The 23,926-nt window shown below is 40.6% G+C and overlaps 1 protein-coding gene across 1 annotated transcript; it reads right to left on the bottom strand.

Moving 5' to 3' along the window:
* Positions 1 to 4,720: 4,720 nt before the first annotated feature.
* Positions 4,721 to 13,097, bottom strand: LOC129076678 (cytochrome P450 2G1). Its single transcript, XM_054580828.1, has 9 exons — positions 12,918 to 13,097; positions 12,195 to 12,357; positions 10,455 to 10,604; positions 9,075 to 9,235; positions 8,650 to 8,826; positions 7,759 to 7,900; positions 5,979 to 6,166; positions 5,719 to 5,860; positions 4,721 to 4,902 (listed from the first exon to the last, which is right to left on the bottom strand). Exons 1-9 carry the CDS (start codon positions 13,095 to 13,097, stop codon positions 4,721 to 4,723), a joined length of 1,485 nt encoding a protein of 494 aa, XP_054436803.1.
* Positions 13,098 to 23,926: the final 10,829 nt, after the last annotated feature.

Genomic DNA, 23,926 nt, shown 5'->3' with positions numbered 1-23,926 from the left:
CCAAGGAGTTAAAGAAAAAACATTCATCCAGACTGTTAGGAGGGCCAGAAACAGACAGCCTGGGCAGAGAGGACGCCCAGAAAGGCGGCGGCTGGAGAAGACGGCAGGTGAGGTGGCAGCTGGAGGACCGGGCAGTCCCACATTTGCATGTGGATAAACCAGGAGGAACAGCTGGGGATCGAGACAGACTGTGCAACCCAGGGTTCCAGTGTGAAAAAAGAAAGCCTCAAAACCTCTGGCTGTAAACACCTGTGAGGGTTGCAGTGGCAGGAGAAACTCCCAGCCTCACAGGAGACTTCACTGGAGAGACCCACAGGGTCCTAGAATCTGCACAAAGCCACACACCTGGAATTAGCACCAGAAGGGCTCATTTTGCTTGTGGGTAGCCGGAGAAGTGACTGAAAGATGGCTGAGAGCTGAGCAAGCAGCATAGTTCCCTCTCAGACCCTTCCCCCGCATACAGCGTTACAATGCAGCAATCTGGGTTGTCCCAGCCTGATGAATACCTAAGCATCTTCCCTTTCCAACGTAACAGGCATGCTGAGACCAAAAAAAAAAAAAAAAAAAAAAAAAAAGGCCCAAATGAAAGAACATATCAAAGCTCCAAAAATAGAACTACTAAGTAATGACGAGATAGCCAACCTATCAGATGCACAGTTCAAAACACTGGTAATGAGGATGCTCACAGAAATGGTTGAGTATGGTTGCAAAATGGAGGAAAAAGTAAAGGCTATGCAAAGCAAAATAAAGAAAACTATACAGGGAACCAATATTAAAGGGAAGGAAACTGGGACCAAATCAACAATTGGGACCAGAGAGAAGAGGTAAGCATTCAACCAGAACAGGATGAAGAAACAAGAATTCAAAAAATGAGAAGAGGCTTAGGAACCTCTGGGACAACTTTAAATGTTCCAACATCCGAAACATAGGGGTGCCAGAAGGGGAAGAGGAAGAGCAAGAAATTGAAAACTTATTCAAACAAATAATGAAGCAGAATTTCCCCAATCTGGTCAAGGAAATAGACTTCCAGGAAGTCCAGGAAGCTCAGAGAGTCCCAAAGAAGTTGGACCCAAGGAAGCACACACTGAGGCACATCATAGTTAAGTTACCCAAGACTAAAGATAAAGAGAGAATCTTAAAAGCAGCAAGGGAAAAGGAGACAGTTGCCTTCAAAGGAGTTCCCATAAGACTATTAGCTGATTTCTCAGAAGAAACCTTGCAGGCAAGAAGGGACTGGAAAGAAGTATTCAATGTCATGAAAGGCAAGGAGCTACATCCAAGATTACTCTATCCAGCAGAGCTACCATTTAGAATGGAAGGGCAGATAAAGTGCTTCCCAGATAAGATCTAGTTAAAGGAGTTCATCATCACCAAGCCCTTATTATATGAAATGTTAAAGGGACTTATCTGAGGAAAAGAAGAATATCAAAACTATGAACAGTAAAATGACAACAAACACAACCATCAACGACTGAACCTAAAATAAAAACAAAAACAAACAAAGCAAACTAGAACAGGAACAGAATCACAGAAATGGAGATCAGAGAGGAGGAGGAGGGGAGAGAATGGGGGAAAAGGTACAGGAAATAAGCAGCATAAACTGTAGGTACAAAATAGACAGAGGGAGATTAAGAATAGTGTAGGAAATGGAGAAGCCAAAGATCTTATATGTATGACCCATGGACATGAACTAAGAGGAGGGGTATGCTGGTGGGAGGGGGGTGCAGGGCAGAGAGAAATTAAGGGGAAAAAAATGGGACAACTGTAATAGCATAATCAATAAAAAAAAAAAAGACTGTATCTGGGACTGTCTGGCCCTGAACTGTATCCTTAAGCCCAGTGACCCCACCCTGGGGAGAAAACCCAAGGCAGGGTCAGGCAGGTTCAGGTGGGGTAGGAGCTGAGCCCAAAGCAGCGCCAAGGGGGACGAGTGTCTGGCCACCAGGGCCTTTTCCTGGGCTGGGTCCTCTAGTCACTCCCATCTTGGCCTCTTGTCCAGTGCCCCCGTGGAGGCCCAAACTTTGGCTGAGCTCTGGGGTCAGAGACCTGTATGTGTTTGGACAAGTCACTGAATCCCTACACTGGTCCAGGAATCCCCTCCCCACAGGGTTGACTGAATGTGCCTCATGAGCTCCTCCATAGGGTGGATGATGATTCCATTCTGCCGGACTGTGGTGAGAACAATTTCTTCCTGCACATGCTAACTGGTCCAGGGCCTTGCTCCCACTCAGAATGAATGAACAGATGATGAAAAAAGTTACAGTGGCTACCTTTCAGTAAATAGTTTATGAATTAAAAAGAAAGGAACTTGCCATTCAGCTGCAAGGAGTGCAGTAAACTGACAGCCTCCAGCTACAGCACCTTCAGGATCCACTTCAACTTGGAGCAGAGTCCATGCTTTTCCAAGCCCCAGTCAGCAACTGAGAACAGCTGGGGTTGAGGCATGACCACTTCTTGCCCAACATGAGACACCCCTAACAGCAATATTGACTTTAGAGGTATCATTAGATAAATTGCAACTCTGCATGGTGGTCTGAATCTCTTCCTTCCTATTTCTGCTTCTTCTTTCCTTTCATGGGTGTCAAATCTGCATCTCAGTCTGAAGACTTTTCTTGACCCATTCTGCTTCCTTCCTCTTTTTTCTTTAAGACATATTACTGCCCAATATTTAAGAAATATTACTGCCCTCTTTTTTCTTTAAGACATATTAGTGCCCAATAAAATTATGCACTCCTAACTCTATCTAAGCCTCTACTTCCCAGGGGACCCAGTTCAAATAATGAGCATTATGGGATTTGATATTTATTACATTCTCAGTCTCAAACTCTCCTCCAATCTTGGAAAATCCCCTATTGTGTGACTCTTTATAGGTGCAAAGTCTTTGCCTCCCACCGCAGAAGTTGAAGGGGCCATTAAATCTTAGGGACCATTAGATTTTTGCCAGTACACTCTGAAACCAAAGGCTTTAACATCCGACAATGACTTGGCTAACTGATCATCCTGGTTGGAGCTCTGAATATTGTTTGAGGAAGTGACAAGAAAAACACAGATACAATCTGGAGTTGTCCACAATGGTGGCAGTGGGTCAAGTGTCCCATGGCAGTGGTGTGCAGGGCCCTGGGTGTGTGTATGGTGGGTGGCAATGGCAGCAGAGGCCCTTAGCTGATGGTCCTGGCCATTATGGTGGTTGGCTTCCTCCTGGCACTGCCTCTTTTTTCTTTCCTACTTACCTTTTTAGCTTGACTTCCTATTGATTTTGTGAGCTAACATTCTCTTTCCAAAAGCCAGCAGCATTTATTGCTTAAAACAGCCAAAGCATTTGTGTTAGGAACATTGTAGTAGCCTCCTAATTGGCTCTTGCTTTTGTCCTCACCCCTTCCTCCACTGTATTCATTATACAACAGCTAAAGTTAGCCATTTAAAGCATTTTTTAAATAGGCACTCATGTCACCTGTGTTCACGTCCCCTTCAAAAAAAACCCTACCCCACTCAAGTCCTCATTCAATATGACACTTTAACTCTCTACCTTCATCTCTACTCCTACAGAGTCTCTTACTCGTCCACTCAAGCCACATGTGTACCCTCCTGGATTCATGCACACACACACAGCCTTCTCGCTTAGACTTGGCTTTTTAAAAATTATTCTGCCAGGAACACTCACTTTCAGATGTCTGTATAGCTTGCTCAGCTTTGCCTTATGAAACCACCCATGACCGCTGATTTAAAAGTCCAGTCCTGGAATTCCCTATCCCAAATCCCTAGTTTGCTTTTCTAACATAACATTTGTTTGTTTATTAGGTTTATTCTTAATATTCTACCTTCCCAACTAGCATGTAAGCTCTGTGAGGGCAAGAATCTTGTCCATTTTGTTCAGTATGTGTCCTAAGTACCTGAACAGTGTTCTGGCCCATGTTGGATATTTAATGAATATTGGTTGAATAAAATGAATTATAAATGAAAACTTTCATCACTGATCAAGTTGGAGGAGTTTAGAAATGGAATAACAAAGCTATGGGTAATTTATCTATTTCTCAAAATGGGTTGGAGAGTAGTTGGAATTGAAAGTTATAATACAAACAATCAGGGAAGCAGATTTAAAAGAGATAATGGGGAGGGAGAGGTAATGAGCCAACAAGTTGATTGAAGCGGGGTATTAATCAACGAGGGTGGCTCAACCAGTGCGAAATCTCTGGTGGTGAGCTGGAAGAAAAGATACTTAAAAACAAGGTAGTAAACAAGGCCACTTTAAGTTGCAATGGCCTATTGATGTCACATACACAATACAGAATAAACATGCCACACTCAACATTATCGAACTCTTTATGCCTTTTTGGGGGGTGATGGTTATGAGGATCAAGAAAGGGGATGTGATCCACATTGTGGTCATGATCAGAGCAAAAACAAAGGAACACCATAAAGACACAGAATTTGCAGCAAGAACTTTGTACAGACAAAAACCTAGCCAGAGGTGATCAAGTAGAGGAAAAATCTGCAGGCTTTTGATGAAATGTAGGACAGGGCATTGCTTTTCTAGTAGATGTAGAAGATATGCAGGTCTGTCTTTTCAGGTGAGTCTCGCTGGCCTGAGGCCCCATGAGAGTAGTAATGATGCCTTCTCAGAGGGTTATTGAGAAAATTTAGGGAGATGGTGGGGGGTGCCCCAGTACTCTTGGGCAGAGTCTGTTCCCTGATTGTTCCTTCAGGGCACAGTTGGGGGTGCTTAGCGGGCCAGCAGGCAGAGCTCATAGGTTGGGGGGATGTTGCCAAAGCCTGAGATCTTGGGGGTGATATCAATGTCAGCAGGTGGCACCAGCGGGCGTAGGGAGAAATTCTGAAGGATGGACGTCAGGTAGAGAAAGAGTTCCATGCGGGCCATGGCCTCGCCCAGGCAGATGCGCTTTCCTGTGAGCACATTGGAAGAAAGGATGGTTGGTCACACTTGCACTGGGATAGTGGAGTCATTGGGAACCTTCTGACCCCACCGCCTATCTGAGTCTCAGCTACTTCCTCAGCATCCCTGGGGTCATGATAACACTCACTTTATAGGGTTATTACAAGACTCAGTGGGTTACTAGAGTTAGTGCTCAGCTCATTCTAGGATCTGTCTCTCAACACGTGGCAGCTACTCCTCTGGTGGCTTGGATGCATTCAGATTCCAAGATGGAATGGTTGTAAAGGAACCTTGCATAGGAAGGTCCTGCTTATTTAAATTTCTTAAGTATTTATCAAAAGCCTAACTGGTCCCAGATACTGGTGGGGTGGGGGGGAAGACTGAAAGCACTTAAATAGTTTCAGTCACTCTTCCAATGTTTTGAAGAAATTAATCTCCATTTTACACAGGGAGCTGAGGTAACTCTCCCATTGGCCCTGCCACTTGTAAGTGGTGGAGTTGCATTCTGCTTCCTAGCCACTGGTCACTTTTGTAGTACAATGGTGCATGTGACTAATTCAGACTGCATATTTCAGGAAGAGAGCATATGAATAGCAAAACCTAAAGTAGTTTCTATCTGGTCCTTAGAAGGAAAAGTTTGCTGACCACTACATAGTGCTATTTTCTAATTGTAGAAGTCAATGATTCTAAAATTCTATGATTCTGGGATTCTAGGATTCTTTAAAGTAACACTCAAATTTCATTTCAGATCTGAACCCAATACAGACCAATGGTTGAGGGAACATATCAAGCATGTTCCTGGGGGAACTCAGACCATAGACACCTACCAGAAGAAAAAGGCACAAAAGCTTCATTCTTCTTAAAGCGGCCCTGCTCATCCAAGAAATGTTGGGGATAGAAGGCATCTGGGTAGCGGAAGTATTTGGGGTCTTTGAGAACTGAGCCAAGCAGGGGAAACACATCAGTGCCCTGGGGTGAAAATGGGGGCAGTTAGGAGAAATCACTGTTCAGGAGCTTAGGTTAAGGAACCAGCAGGACAGAGGGGTACAATGGAGGGAGAAAGGGTGCCAATGATAGTGTACTCCACCTTGGGCAGAAGGTAGCCTCGGAAATGAGTGTCCCGAATGACATTATGTGGGACACCCAAAGGCACGATATCTGTCAGTCTCTGTATCTCATGGATCACAGCATCTGTGTAGGGCATCTTGACTCGGTCATCCACACTTGGTATCCGATGTGGTCCAATCACCTGGTCAATCTCTTCATGAATCTTTGCTGGAAGGGGCCAGAAAACATAACAGAGAAGGATGCAGGATGTGTTTCTTGGGGCCAAGGTTGAGTCATGGGTTTTTTCCTTCAGTACCTGCAGATCCTGAGGGAGCAGGCCTTGTGTGTTTGGATTGTCTCTTTATCTATGACACCTGCCACGCTGGTGGAGTTAGTAAATACTAATCAGATCTTTGGGAGGCACAGAGCCTGGGGCCTTAAATGACATTTGGTCTTTTTTAAAATTTATTTATTTATTTATTTATTTTATACTTATTTTTTATTTTTCAAATACACTTGTCTCCATTTTCCCACCACCACTTTCCCCTGCCCCACTGGTCTTCATCTTGAAAAAACCAAGGAGCCAAGGGAGGCTGGTAAACAAGGCAGTGTCCTGGTCCCAGCTGGGCCTTCTTACATACAGTTTCAACAGAATGGGAAAGAGGCACAATAGATAACTAGGCCAGGATTGAAGCAAATGACAATTATGTGAGTGTTTAAGAATACTGTAGGTGCAGTCACCCCTCTGCACTTCCTGGATGAGTTACCTTGGGGCAAATGATTTTACTCTCTGAGACTCTCTTTCTTCATTTTCAAAGTAAATGTGATGGTCTCATAAGCTCTTAGAGTCACAAAGTTTACATAAAATCCATTATGTAAGTAACTAGGATTTTTCCCAGTCCATAGAAAGTGTCTGTTACATATCTGAATTTTTAGATTAGCAAAAGATGACATGGACAATAGAAGAGAAACTAAAAGAGACTTAGTTGAAACAAGTTAGTTTTTCCCTTCATCTGTAATAGAAGAATGTATTGACTTATTTAGAACTGCATTGGAAGGAGGAGGGGCCAAAATTGGGGATTTTCCTTAAGCAAGTAATGAGCTCCTCATTGCTGGGGTTACTTAACCAGACCAGATTCCATTTTATTGGGGATGGAGCCTATTTGATTCTGGCACTATAGTCAGCTAAATAATGGCCATCGGAGTTATCCACCTCCTAACCAGTGGAACCTGTCAATGTGACCCTTACATGACAAAAGGGACTATGCAAATATAATAAAATTAAGGATGCTGAGACAGGGGAATTATACGGAATTATCAAGGTTGGCTCTAAATATAACAGAAATGTCTGTATAAGAAGGAAGAAGTAAGGTCAGAGTCAGAGAAGGAGATATGACAATGCAATCAAGAGAGATTTGAAGATTTTTGCTCTTGGCTTCAAAGGTAGAGGGAAGACTATGAGCTCGGGAATGCGAGGAATACAGGTCTAGAACCTGGAGGAGTCAAGGAATAAGGTTCTACTTTGGTTCAGCCAAGTGAAAGCCTATTTGCACTACTGAACTGCAGAACTATATGATAACAGATTTATGTTGTTTTAAGTTTCTAAGTTTCTGGCAGTTGATGACAGTAGCCATAGGAAACCAACACAGACAGCAAGTAGAAGATTAAATTAAATGACCTTTTAAGCCTTAGATCCCAAGATTCTGTATTCTGAGATTCAAAAGTTTGAAGAGTCTAAGGCCATAGAGTTCTTAGGTTTCAAGGTTATATCTTTCTTGTTGGGAGTGGAAGTCAGGTAAGCAGCTCAGGTGGACACTTACCTTCCACCTCAGGATGCTTCATCAACAGCAAAAGTCCATAGCGTAGTGTTGAACTCACAGTCTCTGTGCCAGCAAAGAAGAGGTTGAGAGTGGTAAGGACCAAATTCTTGAGGTTGAATTCTGTGTGGGGGTTATTTTTATCCTGAAAATGACAGCAAAAAAGAAATAGAATCACCCTTTTCTGTCTTCATCTTCTTATTTTTGCCTTGGTATATAGTAGGCCATTGTGAAAATACAATAGATGGGAAAACCAAGTGGGTATCTGGGAGAGGAAACAGCCAAAACAAAGGTCCTGAGGCAGGAGTGCAACTGGTGTGTTAGAAGAGCAGCCAGGAGAAGGCCCATGTGGTTGGAGAGGAGTGAACAATGAAAAAAAGTGGAAAGAGAAGAAAGTAGAGATTGTCTTGTTAGATTAGAATATTCTATGACATTAGGGTATATAATTTTAAACTTTCAAGTCCTGCTGTTTTATATTAAAATATATAGTTCTAATAATATATGATACAGATTAAGCTTCTAATTTCTACATCTCTATGACTTTTAAGTTTAAAAACTTTATATGTCCAAGCTTCTCAAATTCTAAGACTCTAAAAACTCATCCTACTTTTCTACAGCTGTCTGGTGGTTGTAATCATACATGATTAGAAAGGTGTAAGGTTTTAAGTTTCCATGTTCTTACATTTTTTCAGGTCAAAGTTTATTTTAAAAGTGTAATAGTTTACACCTTTGCAGTCTTTAGATCTCATCTATAAATAAAAGTACACCATGAGAAACAATGCTTGCCACCTTTTTTTTTTTTTTTTGTCTCTACCATGTCTACAAATGAGTTAAAAACTTGCAGGTACTAAGGATTGAGGAGATGAGAAGCATTTGGGAAAGAGGATGAGGTACCTGGTGCATCTTGATGAGGAAGCAGTCTATGAAGTCTCGAGGGTTCTCTGGGTCAAGGGATTCCTCATTGATCTTGACCCTAGAGGCAATAAAGTCCTTGAGCTCCTCTATCAAGTAGTAGATGTGATTGTGTCTTCCTGGCAGATATTGCATGATTCCAGAATACATGTCATAGAGCTGTTGGAAATACGCAAAGGGGGTTTGTCAGCAATGAGCACCCAAGGCCAGCCTGGGCTGAGTCTGGAGATAGATAATTGGACTCAACATCAAGCATGAGGACTGAGAACTAGGTGAGTCCATTTGCTTCTTGGAGATTCAGGGCATATTGATACTTGCCTCCCAAGATTGTGGAGGCTATTATGCAAAATAGGTAGGTAATTAGTTATTTGAGATTGGAGGTGGAAAGAGAGGTGGCTGGTGGGCACCTGTGCCCAGGGAGTGCTCATCTCAATGAAACTCTCGTTGATCATCTGCAGCAGCTTCAGGAACTGTTTGTCCTCATAGTCAAAGCGGCTCCCGAAGACAATGGAACTGATGACATTGGAGACAGTACGGCTCAGGAAGAAAGTGAGATCGGTGGGGGCACCTGGATGATGGAAATTGTCTATGTTGGAGGCAATGATCAGGACCATGGGGTGTGGAATGATTCAGTCATGCATATGAGTCCTGGCTCCACTGTCTAATAGCATGCGTTACTTATTTCATTTTTGTGTTTTGAGTGGGTTCTCAATATGCAAATTGGTTTATTAATCACTTCACTGCTTCATGAGGATTCAATATAATTATCCATGTAAACGGCTTAATACAGTCTTAACCATATAGTAAACAACTGGTTGAGTTTAATCATTACTTTTTGGTATTAGTATGTAATTGTGTTTGTGCTGGAGAGTCACAGATTTGGGAAAGGAGCTGTGGTAAGGGATACATTTTTAAAAAATGGATAGCTCGTCTGTCTATATCTGTCAATAATTCCATTTGACCTATTAAGAAAGTCTTTTCCTTGGCCTCAGCTGCACTATCTGTAAAACAGGATGCTTGTCAGGACAATGTATTTGGGAGTGATTTTCCCAGAACAGTGCCCATATTCACAAATATACAATTTTGCAAATAATTTCTGGGGGTACATGGACATTCAAAGCCTTTATGTAAACTATTTAGCACCCATGGAGCACAGGTAAAGGAATCCATCATTTAGATAAGTCACCACTATTTCTGCCTCTTAACTATTCAACTTTGTTTTTATTGGCCTTTGTCTTTTTTCTCTAGACCTCAGTGGTTCCAGATCTCATTTTGGGTGGGGACCAAATTCCTTTAACACTATAATGAAATGAGTATAGAGTTTTGGATCCTCCAGGTGAAAGTTTTCCAAAGCTCTGTTTCACAACAATGCAAGTTTACCTAACACTACTGCAAAGTACCTTTAGGAATGGTGAGGATGGTAAAATTTTATATTATGTGATTCTTACCACAATTGTGTATGTGTGTATTTAGGTATATATGTAATTAAATTCGGTCCTGTCACCAGAAAAAGGCACAGACTGACATATCGCCAAAGTCCACATTCAATATCAGGAGCTTACAAACTCCCTGAGATCTGTTGATTAAAGTTCTTGGAAAAGTGGTCTCTAAGGATCCTTCATGTTAACTTTTAATATGGAACCTGGCTGGAAATCTCAGTAAATCCTTAGTCTTTTTCATCCTCTCCCATTCCAGAGCTTTCTGCCACCAAGGCCTTTTTTCTCATGACTGAGCTCTCTACCACCACCCAGTCGCCTTGTAGACACTCCTCCACAAGGCCCCCATACCCTTGGTCTTTCGTAGTTCCTCTAGTAGGAAGCCAGCCTCCTCCTGGATCCGCTCCTCAATGCTGCGCTTCCCCATTCCAAAGTCCCGAAGAATGGTCAGTGAGAAGCGTCGGAGAGTCCTCCATCTTTCTCCATTAGCCAGAGCTACACCTGCCAGAATCTCAGTGTCAGGCTTCTGCCTCCCCTCCCCTTCCTGTGTCCAATTCTTTACTAGACAAGGATGGGGACAGATTATGAAAGCTCTAGGATGTGCTCTTAGGGAAGCCCCTCCCAACCACCCAGGCTTGATGGGGGACTAAGGTTTCCTACATTCAGGACCCTCACAAACAGTCTAGGACTGAGGTGGAGGGAAGGGAATCAGGCCAGCAGTGATTAAGGAGATAAGGGGTTTCCTGCAGGATAAAGACTTGGAACTGGATGAATGGGATGGATACATAGGAATATGTAGAGGGAAGTATAGGTAGGATGCTATATAGAGTATCTGGGAATGGGAAGACTACTTCTGTTTTCTATATACCATTTAGATTCTGGTTCTTTAAATACATACCCAAGAACATTTTTTTCATTGCTTTTTAGAGAGAGAGGAAGGGAGATGGAGAAACATTGATGAGAGAGAGAAGCATTAACTTGTTGCCTCCCATATGCACCCAGACCAGGGACTGAACCCACAACATAGATATGTGCACTGACTGGGAATTGAACCCACAATACTTCAGTTACAAGACAATGCTCCATCCAACTGAGCCACATAGGACAGGGCCCATCTGGATTCTTTAGACATACACACACAAGCACACAGGACCTCACACCTGTACAACAATATACCTACACAAAAGGAGTAATCTGGTAGCAAGAAACATTTAGAAATTATCAGATGTGCATGGATTGGTGAATTAATGTTTGTAAATTTAATGAATTGATTTTGGTAGATTATCAAAAGGGAGAAAGACTTTATGACAGGAATGACTGATAAATGGTTGGATGAAAGACTTAATGAATGAGTGAAGGGGCAATGGATGGTTTGAGATCAATAGATAAATGGTTGGAAGGATGCATTATGGACAGAAAGATTAATAGATGGATGAATGATGGGAGGGTTAGTGGATGGATGGATGAAATGATGGAAAGATGGGTAAATGGAAAGTTAATTGATATGTTTGTAGATAAATTGGATAAAAAGATATTTGTATAGAAAATCTAATTAATGAATGATTTTTTTTGGTGGATGAATGGATCAATGAAAAATGGATGAATGGAAGAAAAAGTATAGGGGTATATGGGCTATGGAAAGAATAGTGTGAGGCTTCTTGGAATTGAAAGGTATGGGCAGTTAGAGATGTATGTATAGGTGTATAGGTAACACTAGAAAGGTATTTACCTAAATCAAGGGGACAGATACCTATGGGTTGGATCTGTGTATACATAGAAAAATAAGAAAGATTGGCTATAAGGACTTTAGTGGGTACAGAGTGTCACTAATCCATTAAAAATAAGAACAGAATTAATGCAACAGGTACTCTAGAGTCAAATGGTTAGGTCCAAAGTAGAATGGTTCTACCACTTATTGTGTGATATTAACTAACCTTTCTTACTCTCAGCTTGCTTACTTGCAATATTAGTGAGACTTTAATAGTTCCCTCAAAGGAGTCAATGCAATAATCCATGTAGAGTATTTATCAAAGACCCTGGGACATAGGAAGTATATTAAAGACATTTTGTTTCATTGCTGTTGTTACTTACCATGACCTTGGAAGTTTCGCTCTACTGAAGCCAGTTCTCCACGGCCACTGAACTCCTCTGCTCGGTCTACCAGGGCCTCCTTCACTGCTTCATGTCCACATAAAACAACTACTGGCCGGGGACCCATATACACAGTAAAGACTGGGCCATATTTCTCCCTGAGCTTGGAGTGAAAGAAGACACAAGAGGATGAGGCTGACTGGAGCACTAAGTGTAGATCAATGAAGGATTTTAGGAGGTGGAGATTTTAAGGGAATACAAAGGTGGGAATAACAGATAAAGATGAGTCCTGGGCTCTTGTGATCCTGGGCCAGACTCCGCCAACACCTCCACAAGCCTTAGTTTCCTTATCTGTGAAATGATGGACCTGGATGAGATAAACTCCAAGATCTATGCTTCTCTCTCTGAAATGTTAAATTTCTAGAATCCAAAGATTTCATGGTACTCGGTCTCAAAGTTCTAAGGTAACTAGCCTACAAGACTTACCGTGTTTAAGGATATAAGGTACTGTGAGTCCAAAGTCCTGAGATTTTGAGAGTCTTAAGTTCCAATGTACTAGGAGCCTGACTTTTCAAGAGTCTAAGAATTTGACATTTCAGAATTCTGAAGTTCATAAAATATGCATCTCCAAGAATCTGTGTTTTAGAAGTTAGAAGGTTATACATGTATTTGTCTATAGAATTAGTTGCTTCCAGCTCTAAGAGAGGAGATAGACAGACTCACCTTCATGAGAGAGTGAAAGGTGGCATCCGTACGGATTTGAAATAGGTTCCCCAGGAAGGGTATTGGTGTGGGACCTGGGGGCAGTTTCCCCTCCTTTTTGGTCCGCTTCCAGGCAATGAAGATGAGCAGACAAGACAAGCAGAGTGTCAGAAGCATGGTGAAGGCCCCTCCCAGCTCCATGGTGTTAGGCTGAGGAGTTGTATCTGAGGCATCAGATCCTCCCTAAATATGTTCTGGGAAAACAGTGATGCAGGAATCTGAACACCCTGGGATTAAAGTTTTCCTGTTACGGATACCATCAGAGAAGGGATCATTTCAGCTGGGAGGCAGTTATATAACTGATAATCTCCAATGTGAACAAAGGTGGATTGAATTCACCCAGGTAAAACCATAGGGAACATTCCCCTTTCTTTATATTTCTAGTCCCTCAGTTCTCCCTCAACTCAACTCTGCTTTCAGCATGTCTTGGCAGGGTGTGGGAAGCAATGAGCATCATTTTCAGGCTACTGCATTTAGTAATCAAACATCTTTCTTCAAATTTCAGCTCCATCTTTTCTTCACTGGGCAAGTGACCAAACCCTCTTGGCCTTAATTTCCCCATCTGTAAAATACAGTAACCAAACCATTTTAGAAAGTCTTGACAGAGAATAGAGATGACCCCCTTCTCTTTGCCAGACCCTAATCAGTAAGTTTTTTAAAAAAAATAATAAAGGCAGTGAAATAAAGATTTAGAATAGCAAGAGAAATAACTCAATTGAAAGGGTTTTATTTGACAAGTCTCTTGTTTATACTTAAGGTGGTATGAAATAGTAATAATCAAAGATTACTTGTGTTGGTTTATCAGAACTTTGCTGGTGTGTGTGTGTGTGTGTGTGTGTGAAATTTATTTTCAAAGTGTGAGATGTGGAGACCACCTCTGAGACTCAATCTCTAAAGGAGAAGACTGCTGTAGAGGTATAGCCTAGTGATTGTTTTCTACAATAATTTACATAAATGGCTTTCAACACTTTTTGTATCAAATATTTGCAAACTTTTACTGTCCTGAAACAAAATTCCTTAGCATTATATCCTACCTATACATATTATTAAACAAAACTCAATGCTCTTCTCATATGTCTGGATTCTTAGACTCAGAAATTGAATCTCTTAGGGAACTCACAGGTTATGAAATAAGGTTTGGCTGGCTGGGCTGAGGCAACCTGTGTCCAGAAGTGGTGGGAATTCTGGGAAAACAGTATGACTCACAGAGGACTACCTTCTAGATCTTGGGTCTCCTGGTAGGATGTCTTACATAAAGTGTTGGCTCTAGGCTGCTTCCTTTGACTCTCCCAGATTTTGCCTCTCTCTTCCATTCTGAACACCCTCTACCCACACACACACTAAATATCCATTTCAAACTAGTCTTTTAATTATCCCCAATGGTGTAGAAAAAAGGGAGAAAGTATTCTTAGGACAGTCCCTGTCACCATTCCACTCCAAGCACAAAACCAGGAGTGTAGGGGCACAACAATCCATTGTTTCTCACAGTTTCTGTGGTCGATATAATTTAATGCCATAATATATGTACCCACTAGGAAGTCTCCCTTGTACTTACATTTACTCCCAGCCTCTTTTCCACATCTCTTCTGAGACTCCAGCTTAGTTCTCCAGCCTAGAACCACATCCTATCAGAGCTTGAAGAGGCCTTAGAAATATTTCTAGTTCAGAGCTCCTGCTTTAATTTCAAATGTATAATGAAAGTGCAAAACTATCATTATCATTATCAGTATCTATTTTATTTGAGATTTTGTCTTGCTTCCTGACAACTTTCATCAGTTTGGCTTAAATAAAATCTAATAAAAATTCTTTACAGGTTTGGACATTCTTATATCAAGATCTAAGAACACCTATTATGAGGCTGTTTTATGGGATGCTTCCAAGACTAAGCTAAACAGCCTCCCCAAGCTAGCATTTTTCTAAGATAGTCTGGTTCTCAAAATCTGCTGTGTTAGCACTTGAGGATTCAACAATTGCATAATTTTAAGTTCCAGTGGTCTATGGACTCTTCCCATGGAGAGTAGGGGATCAGCTTTAGAAAAGTGAGGAGCTGTAGAGAGAGGGAATGGATGACCTTTCACCTCCTCATAAATATTTTCATCAGGAGCAGAAAGTTACCACTAGTGCATTGTGTGGCTATCAGTCCCAATTAAAATCAACTTACTGAGTCTTAAAAAACAAATTCTAGAAGGTGAATGTGGCATAGGAGACATTCTTTTATTGCAGAATGGGAGGGTTAGGAAACGGGGCTTCTGAATTTCTTTCCTTTGCTGGTGAGAGACACCAAAAAACAGATCCAAATTCAAGGAACACCAACAGAGTAAATACCAAAAAGCCCACAGGTAAGCATATTATATTCAGACTTCAGGAAACCAAAGATAAAGAGAAAATTTAAAGGCCAATATCCCTGATGAACACAGATGCAAAAATTCTCAACAAAATATTAACAAACCAAATCCAGCAATACATTAAAAAGATCATAGATCATGATCAAATGGGATTTATTCCTGTGAATGATAAAAAAAATAATATGATCATATCAATAGATGCAAACAAACTTTTGACAAGTCCTGCACCTATTTATGATTAAAAAACCTCTCAGCAAAGTAGGAATGGAGGGAACATGTCTCAACATAATAAAGATCAAATATGACAAATTTTAATTGAGAGCCTTGCTAGGTAGAGCAATCTTAGTTGCAGGCCTTTGCTTTTCATTGTGTGAAATATTTCTTGCCATTCCTTCTGGCTTGTAGTGTTTCTGTTTAGAAATCATCTGCTAGCTGTACCGGGGCTCCCTTTTATGTTACTTTCTGTTTCTCCCTTGTTGCTTTTAGGATTCTCTCTTTGTCTTTGATAGTTGCCATTTTAATTATGATGCGCCTTGGAGTGGACCTCATTGAGTTCCTCTTGAATGGGACCTTCTGTGCTTCCTGGAGTTGTGTGGTTTTTTCTCACCTGAAGATAAGGAAGCTTTCCATCATCAGTTTTTCAACAGGTTTTCTGTCCCTTGCCCCTCTTCTTCTCCTTCTGGTATCCCTTTTATATGGACATCATTACATTCCAGGTTGTCCTGCATTTCCCTTAACCCTTCTTCATTTTCTTTTAGACTTTTTTCATTTTCTTGCTCTTGCTGGGAGCTTTTTTCTACCTCATCCCCAGATTGCTGATTTGATCCTCTGCTTCATCTAATCTGCTTTTGATTCCTTCTATTGTGTTCTTTAATTCAGAAATTGTATTCTTCATTTCCTCTTGGCTCTTGCTGATTGTTTATGTTTCTATGTCCTTTTTCATGCTGATATAGTTTGCAGTAAGCTCTTTGTAGTTTCCGTGCAGTTTTTGGTAATTCTCCTTGAGCTCACTGAGCTTCCTTAGAACCATTGTTTTGAACTCAATATCTGAGAGTCGACTTCCCTCTCATTTAGCACTGTTTCTGAGGATTCCTTCTTTTCTTTCAATTAGGGGTTCTTCTTTTGTCTTCCCATTATTTTTGAGACTCTTCATTTTTGCTTCTGCTTCTAAAATTGATCTCTCTTGACTTTCTGACCTCCTGAGAAATCTTTACAAAATTTTAAAAGAATAGGAATAATATATTGTGCATTATTGGACCATAAAAATTAAACTAGAAATCAATAAAAGAAAGATATGTGTCCTGGCTGGGTAGCTCAGTTGATTAGAGTTTCATCCTGATATGCCAAGTTGGAAGGTCAGTACCCAGTCAAGGCAGATACAAGAAACAACCAATAAAATTTCTGATGAAGATGGAGATGTAAGTAGGCATGCTTTGCCTCCTTGCACAACCACAAAAAAGATTACAACTAAATCTCAAAACAAATAACACCCAGAACTGTCAGAATATCGAACTGTATGCAAGTCCAAAAACCAAGGATTTAAAGAAGCCACAGTCCTCCAGGTGGGTAGGAGAGGTAGAAACATGAAGGCAGGGCAGAGAGGTGAGGAGATGCAACATGGAGAGGCAGTGGAGGTGGAACAGACACAAGCAGTCCCACATTCATGTGTGGTGGATAGAATGAGGAGGGACACCTTGGGAGTGAGTGATCCCAGTTCCAGGCCACACCACACAGCCAAGGGTACCAGCAATGGGAAGATAAATCCCTATAACTTCTGGCTGTAAAAACCAGTGGAGGTTGTGGTGACAGAAGAAACTGCTGGATTTTTAGGAAACTTTGCTTAAAGGGCCCACACAGTCTTAGAATGTACACAAACCCACCCACTCTGGGATTCAACACCAGGACAACAGCTAAAAGTGTGCCAGTTGCATAAGGTGAGAGAGTGAAGGGACTGGAAGTGCAGTGGGTGCAGGGCAAACACCCAGAAGCAAGGCAGCAGCATAGTCTGCTCTCCAGCCCCTCTCACCACATAGAGCCACAAAGCAGTGAAGCACGTTGCCCACCCCAGCGATTACCTAAGGCTCCATCCACACAGTTTACAGATGCCTTTTCAGAAAGTCAAAGCAACTCTACCTAATACAAGGGAACAAACATGGGGATGCTGCCAAATTGAGGAGACAAAGAAATATGGCACAAATGAAAGAACAGAAAAAAACCCAGAAAAAGAACTAAATAAAACAGGGATAACTAACCTATCAGATGCAGATACAGTGTTCAAAACATTGGTAATCAAGATGCTCAAAGAACTCATTGGGTACAGCAACAACATAAAGGAAAAAATGAAGGTTACACTAAGTGAAATGAAGAAAAATCTACAGGGATCCAACAGTGAAGGGAAGGAATCCAGGATTCAATTGAATGATTTCGAACATAAGAAAGAAATAAACATTTGACCAGAACAGAAAGAAGAAATAAGAATTCAAAAAAAAAAAAAGGATAGTATAAGAAGACTCTGGGACATCTATAAATATGCCAACATCTGAATATAAAGATACCAGACAGAGAAGAGGACGAGCAAGAAATTAAAAACTTATTTAAAAAATAATTAAAGAAGTAGTACATGGTGTGGCTCAGTGGATGGAGCGCAGCCTGTGAACCAAAGGGTCACTGGCTCAATTCGCAGTCTAGGGCATATGCCTGGGCTTCTGGGCCAGGTCCGTGGTGGTAGTCGGGGGGCCACACAATGACCTTTCTCTCCCTCTCTTTCTCCCTCCTTTCCCCTCTCTCTAAAAATAAATAAAATCTTTTAAAATATAATGAAAGAAAACTTCCCTAATCTGGTGAAGGAAATAGGCATACAAATCCAAGAAGCTCAGAGAGTCCCAAAAAAATGGGACCCAAAGAGGACCACACCAAGACACATCATAAGTAAAATGCCAAAGGTTAAAGATAAAGAGAGAAACTTAAAAGCAGCAAGGGAAAAGCAGAGAGTTACCTACAAAGGAGTACCATAAGACTGTTAGCTGATTTCTCAAAAGAAACTGCATACTAGAAGGGACTGGTAAGAAGTATTCAAAGGAATGAAAAGCAAGGATCTACAACCCAGATTACTCTATCCAGCAAAGCTATCATTTAAAATGGAAGGATGGATGAAGTGCTTCCCAGACAAGGTAAATCTAAAGGAGCTCAGCATCACCAAGCCCTTATTACATGAAATGTTAAAGGAAACAGTGTTGGGAACAGCCATAGTGCCCATCCATAGACAAATGGATTAAAAACTGTAGAACATTTATACAATGGAATACTACAGAGCAGAAAGAAAGAAGGAATTGCTATCATTTGAGAGAGCATAAATGGAACTGGAGAGTATTTTTTTGTTGTTATGTAACCAAAATAGTATGTATGTATGTATGTATGTACATATTTATTTATTAATTTTTTAAATCATGTTTATTCTATTATAGTTGTCTCAATTTTTACCCCTTTGTCCCCCTCCACCCACCCCCCCCCACTCCCACAGTAAATTCCCACTGTTGTCCAGGTCCATGGCTCATTCATATATGTTCTTTCTCTAGTTCCTTCCCCTTCTTTCCACCATTGTCCTTCTTCCCCATCCTCTCTGGTCACTTTAAGTTGGCTCCATTTTTCCATGCCTGTGGTTTATTTTGTTCATTAGTTGATTTTGTTGAATAGATTCCATTTATAGGTGAGATCATATGGTATTTTTCTTTCACTGACTGGCTTATTTCGCTTAGCATAATATTCTTCATCTCCATCCATGTTGCTGCAAAAGGTAGGAGTTTTTCTTTCTTTCTTTCTTTCTTTCTTTCTTTCTTTCTTTCTTTCTTTCATTTCTTTCTCTTTCTCTCTCTCTCTTTCATTCAGATTGACTTTACTTATTTTTTAAATGTCAAAATCCGTTATAAAATATTAAAAAATTTAAAACCATTATAAAGTCTCAGCAATTAAACCAACATGACACCAGCACAGAAATAATCAAGTAGATCAATGAAATAAATTGAGCATTCTAGAAACAAATGTATATATCTAACGATGTAATATATGATTAAATTGATATTTCAAGTCAATGAAGAAAATAAGGCTTATTCACCATATATGGTGCATGTATCACTATTACTTGAAATAAAAAAAAATAGAGCCCTATTTCACACATTATACAAGAAATATTCAGGTGAGTTAAAAGTCAATATGTAGAATCTAAGGAGTTTTAGGAGAAAATACAAACTAATATTTTCCTTACCCTGAAGTAAAACATTCAAATCCAGAATCTATAAAGTAAAATATTGACAATATAACTATATTAAACATTTAGGACTACAGTAATGTTCATGTAAAAAAATTTAAAAGACAAGTAGAAGAATAGGAAAGTATTTGCAACACATCTCTAAAAGGGTTAATACTTTGGTTTTTTAGGGAAAAAATTCTACAAACCTTTAATCAAAAAATGGATAAAGAATATCGAAAAGTCATATAAAGCTTCTTTAAAATAATATAAACAGGCAAGAAATATATAAATACAGGTTTACTTTCAACAAATAATGAAGTACCAATTAAATAACACATCATCATCACAATCAGATTAATAAGTATTAAAAATATTGGTGATATCAACTGTTGGTGACTGTGAAAGGAAGTGGGTATTCATAGACTCTTTTCCTTCATGTTTTTAAAGCAGTCCCTTTTGCATATTTTGCAATGCTGGTTTGGTGGAGGTGTATTCTTTTAGCCTTCTTTTGTTTGGGAAACTCCTTATTTCACCTTCCATTTTCATTGAGAGCCTTGCTGGGTAGAGCAGTCTTGGTTACAGGCCTTTGATTTTCATAACTTGGAATATTTCTTACCATTCCCTTCTGGCTTGTAGTGTTTCTGTTGAAAAATCAGCTGCTAGCCATACTGGGGCTCCCTTATATACTACTACCTGTTTCTCCCTTGCTCCCTTTAGGATTCTCTGTCTTTGATATTTGCCATTTTAATGATGATGTGTCTTGGAGTGGGCCTCATTGGGTTCCTTTTGAATGGGACCCTCTGTGCTTCCTGGACTTGTGTGACTTTTTCTCTCCTCCAATTAGGGAAGTTTTCCATCATGACTTTTTCAAACAGGTTCTGTATCCCTTGATGCTCCTCTTCTCCTTCTGGCATCCCTATTATACTGATATTACTACATTCCAGGTTGTCCTGCATTTCCCTAAATGCCTCTTCATTCTTTTTGAGTCTTTTTTTCATTTTCTTGCTCTTTCTGGGAGCTTTTTTCTACCTTATCCTCCAGCTCGCTGATTTGATCCTCAGGTTCATCTAGCCTGCTTTTGATTCCTTCTACTGTATTCTTCAATTCAGAAATCATATTCTTCATTTCCTCTTGTCTCTTATTGACAGTTTCTATGTGCTTTTTCATGCTGATAGAGTTTGCAGTAAGTATCTCGTAGTTTCCCTGTAGTTTTTTGTAATTCTCTCTGAGCTCACTGAGCTCATTGAGCTTCCTTAGAACCGTTGTTTGGAACTCAGTATCTGATCATTGACTTGCCTTTATTTCATTTAGTTCTCTTTGTGGGGATTCCTCCTTTCCCTTTGACCGGGGCGGGGGGTTGTTTCTTTGTCTTCCCATTATTAGTGAGACTCTTTTTTGCTTCTGCTTCTTAAATCGATGTGTCTTGATTTCCTGACTTTGTGGCGTGAACTTCTGGTTGGAGTTCTGGTTGAACTTCTGGTTGGAGGCTGCTGTTTTTTTTCTTTCTGGATCTGCCTCTGATGATGTCAGATGTTGACGCTGTCTGACCTTAGGCAGTCTGTTTGAGACTTCCAGGAATCTACTGTCTGTGTCTGTCTCTTTCAGCTGTTAATCTAGTCACTCTGCACTCAGCAGGCTGGCTTAGACAGCACAGGTTGGGTGGAGTCCCTCCTGGGGACAGGGTTATTGGGTCCTCTCACGCTGCTGCCGCTCAGGGGAGTGGTCTGCCTGAGCCAGATGGTTGCTGCCATATGGAGGAGTAGTCAGAACCAAGATCCTGCCGGGAATTCTGTTTTCTCCCCAAAGCCTCCTTCCCCACTCTCTCCTCAAGTGTCTCTAGACCACTCTGCTGCCCTTTTAGCCAGGGGTCTACTATCTGTGGCTACCACTCTGTACTCAGCCGTCAGGTTTCAGCACTACCAGGGCTAGGCAGAGCCTCCTGAGTGCCGGGCTATTGTGTCCTCTAATGATGTTGTTGCTCAGGCGAGTGATCTGCCTGAGCAATATGACTGCTGCCATCTCGGGGATGAATCAGCACCAGAATCCCATCGGCTTCTCTCTCAGTTCTCTCCCCAAGGCCACCTTCCTCAGTCTCTCCTCAGGCATCTCTAGCCGACTCTGCCCCTTCCTTTGCTGGAGCGCCAGGTAAGTGGCTGCAAACAAAAATTTATGTGTTGGACTTTTAAATGGCTCTTTGCATCTCCAGCCACCCGTCTCTGGCAGAGAGCAACCTTGCCAGGTTTCACAGCTGGCTGTTATCTGTGTACTTTTTGGACTCTGGTGCTATAGGCTGGAGATTCCCACTTATGGTTTAGACCGCACTCTTCTCAGGTGGATCCAATTGGCTGTTTCTTATATATCCTTCTTGTGCTGCCTCCTGTGGATGCCCTGCCTGCCTTCTTGAGTCCTTACTGCACTCCTTACTAGTTAGGTTGTGCTATATCTGATTCTTCTGTCTGTCCAAGGTTATAAGGCTCCTCTCTTGTTTTTGTTCAGTTGATTGTTCCAGGTGACTTCTCCACAATTTAGTTGTAATTCCAGATTGGTCCTGGGAGGAGGTCAGTGTGACTTCCACTCACTTCTCCGCCATCTTGATTCTCAAATATCTTTCTCTTTTAAGGCCAAGTAGTATTCCATTTTGTAAATGTGCCACAGATTTTTTTTATCTACTCATCTCCTGATGGACACTTGAGCTGCTTCCAAATCTTGGCTATTATTAATAATTCTGCAATAAAAATAGGTATGCATATATTATTTTGAATTAATGTTTCAGGTTTCTTCAGATAAATTGTGGAGGAAGTTACAGAAGGGATAAATGGTGATGCAAGGAGAATTGATTTGGGGTGGTGAACACACAATACAGTGTACAGATGATGTCTTGTGGAATTGTGTACCTGAAACCTGTATACTTTTGTTAACCAGTATCAACCCAATAAATTCAATAAAAAATAAAAATTTTAAACAGCCCCTTCCAGCAGAAGAGGGAGCACTTCCCAACTTATTTCATGAGCTCAGCATTACTCTAACACTGAAAACAGACAAGACACTATAAGAAAACTACACATCAGCATCTCTCATAAACATAGACATAAAAAACCCTAGCAAAACCATTAACAAATCAAATCTAGCAATATATGAAAAGAATACTACATCACACCAAAATCTGTCAATGTATTTAACTATATTAACAAATAAGGAAAGTTTTATTATATCAATAGTTGTAAAAAAAATCTCTTGGAAAAAAATTCAACATTTATTTAATGTAAGTAAGCTCAGCAAATCAAGAATGAAAGGAAACTTCCTTAATCTAATGAAGGATATTTGTATGAAACCTACAGGTTACATCATACTTAATGGGGAAAAACTAAATCCTTTCCCCTTAAGATCTGGCAGTGCTAACTAACACAATAAGGCAAGAAAAAGAAATAAACAGCATACAGATAGTAAAAAAATAAATATAACTGTTCTTATTTGCAGATGATATGAATGTCTCTGTAGAAAATCTTGATGAATACACAAACAAAAAAATAGAGGTAATAAATAGGTCAGTTTTCAAGGTCATAAAATACAAAAGTCAAATATTTGTACATACCAGCAATAAACAATTGCAAAACAATTGGATTTAAAATTTTTTTTTACATGAGTAATTTCTCTGTATTTAAAATCGCTATAATCACTTCTAGATTTGGCATCTTAGATAGCTTTTTTTTCTTCTTTATTTTTAATTAATTAATTTATTTTTTCAAATACATTTGTCTCTGCCATCCCCCCACCACTTTTCCTTGCCCCCTACCTCCTTCCCTCCCTCAATCCTTCCCCTTTGGTTTTGTCCATGAGTCCTTGTTATATGTTCCTTGACTTTCCCCTCTCCTTCCTTTCCCCTGCCCCCCCGCCTTCCCTCTTGTCTCTGTTGGTTTCTTTTCCTTTCAGTGTTGCTGGTCTTGTTTTCCTTGCATCTTTGCATTGTTGGTTAGGTTCTGCTTACAGGTGAGATCATATGGTATTTGTCTTTCTCCCCCTGGCTTATTTCGCTCAGCATAATGCTCTCTAGTTCCATCCATGCTGTCGTGAAGTTTAGTAGTACTTTTTTTCTTTCTGCTGCATAGCATTCCATTGTGTATATGTACCATAATTTTTTGATCCAATCATCTACGGAGGGGCATTTAGGTTGCTTCCAACACTTGGCTATTGTAAATTGTGCTGCTATGAACATTGGTGTGCATAGGTTCTTTTGAATTGGTGTTTTGGTATTCTTAGGGTATAGTCCCAGCAAGGGAATCACTGGATCAAAAGGCAGTTCCATTTTCAGCTTTCTGAGGAAATTCCACACTGCTTTCCACAATGGCTGCACCAGTCTGCATTCCCACCAACAGTGTACT

Source organism: Pteronotus mesoamericanus, unplaced genomic scaffold (assembly GCF_021234165.1).
Source record: "Pteronotus mesoamericanus isolate MK-2021 breed Mesoamerican mustached bat unplaced genomic scaffold, CSHL_Meso_final contig_639, whole genome shotgun sequence".
Lineage (NCBI taxonomy): Eukaryota > Metazoa > Chordata > Mammalia > Chiroptera > Mormoopidae > Pteronotus > Pteronotus mesoamericanus.
Note: the sequence above shows the minus strand (reverse complement) of the source record. Positions and strands in the feature narration are given on the sequence as shown.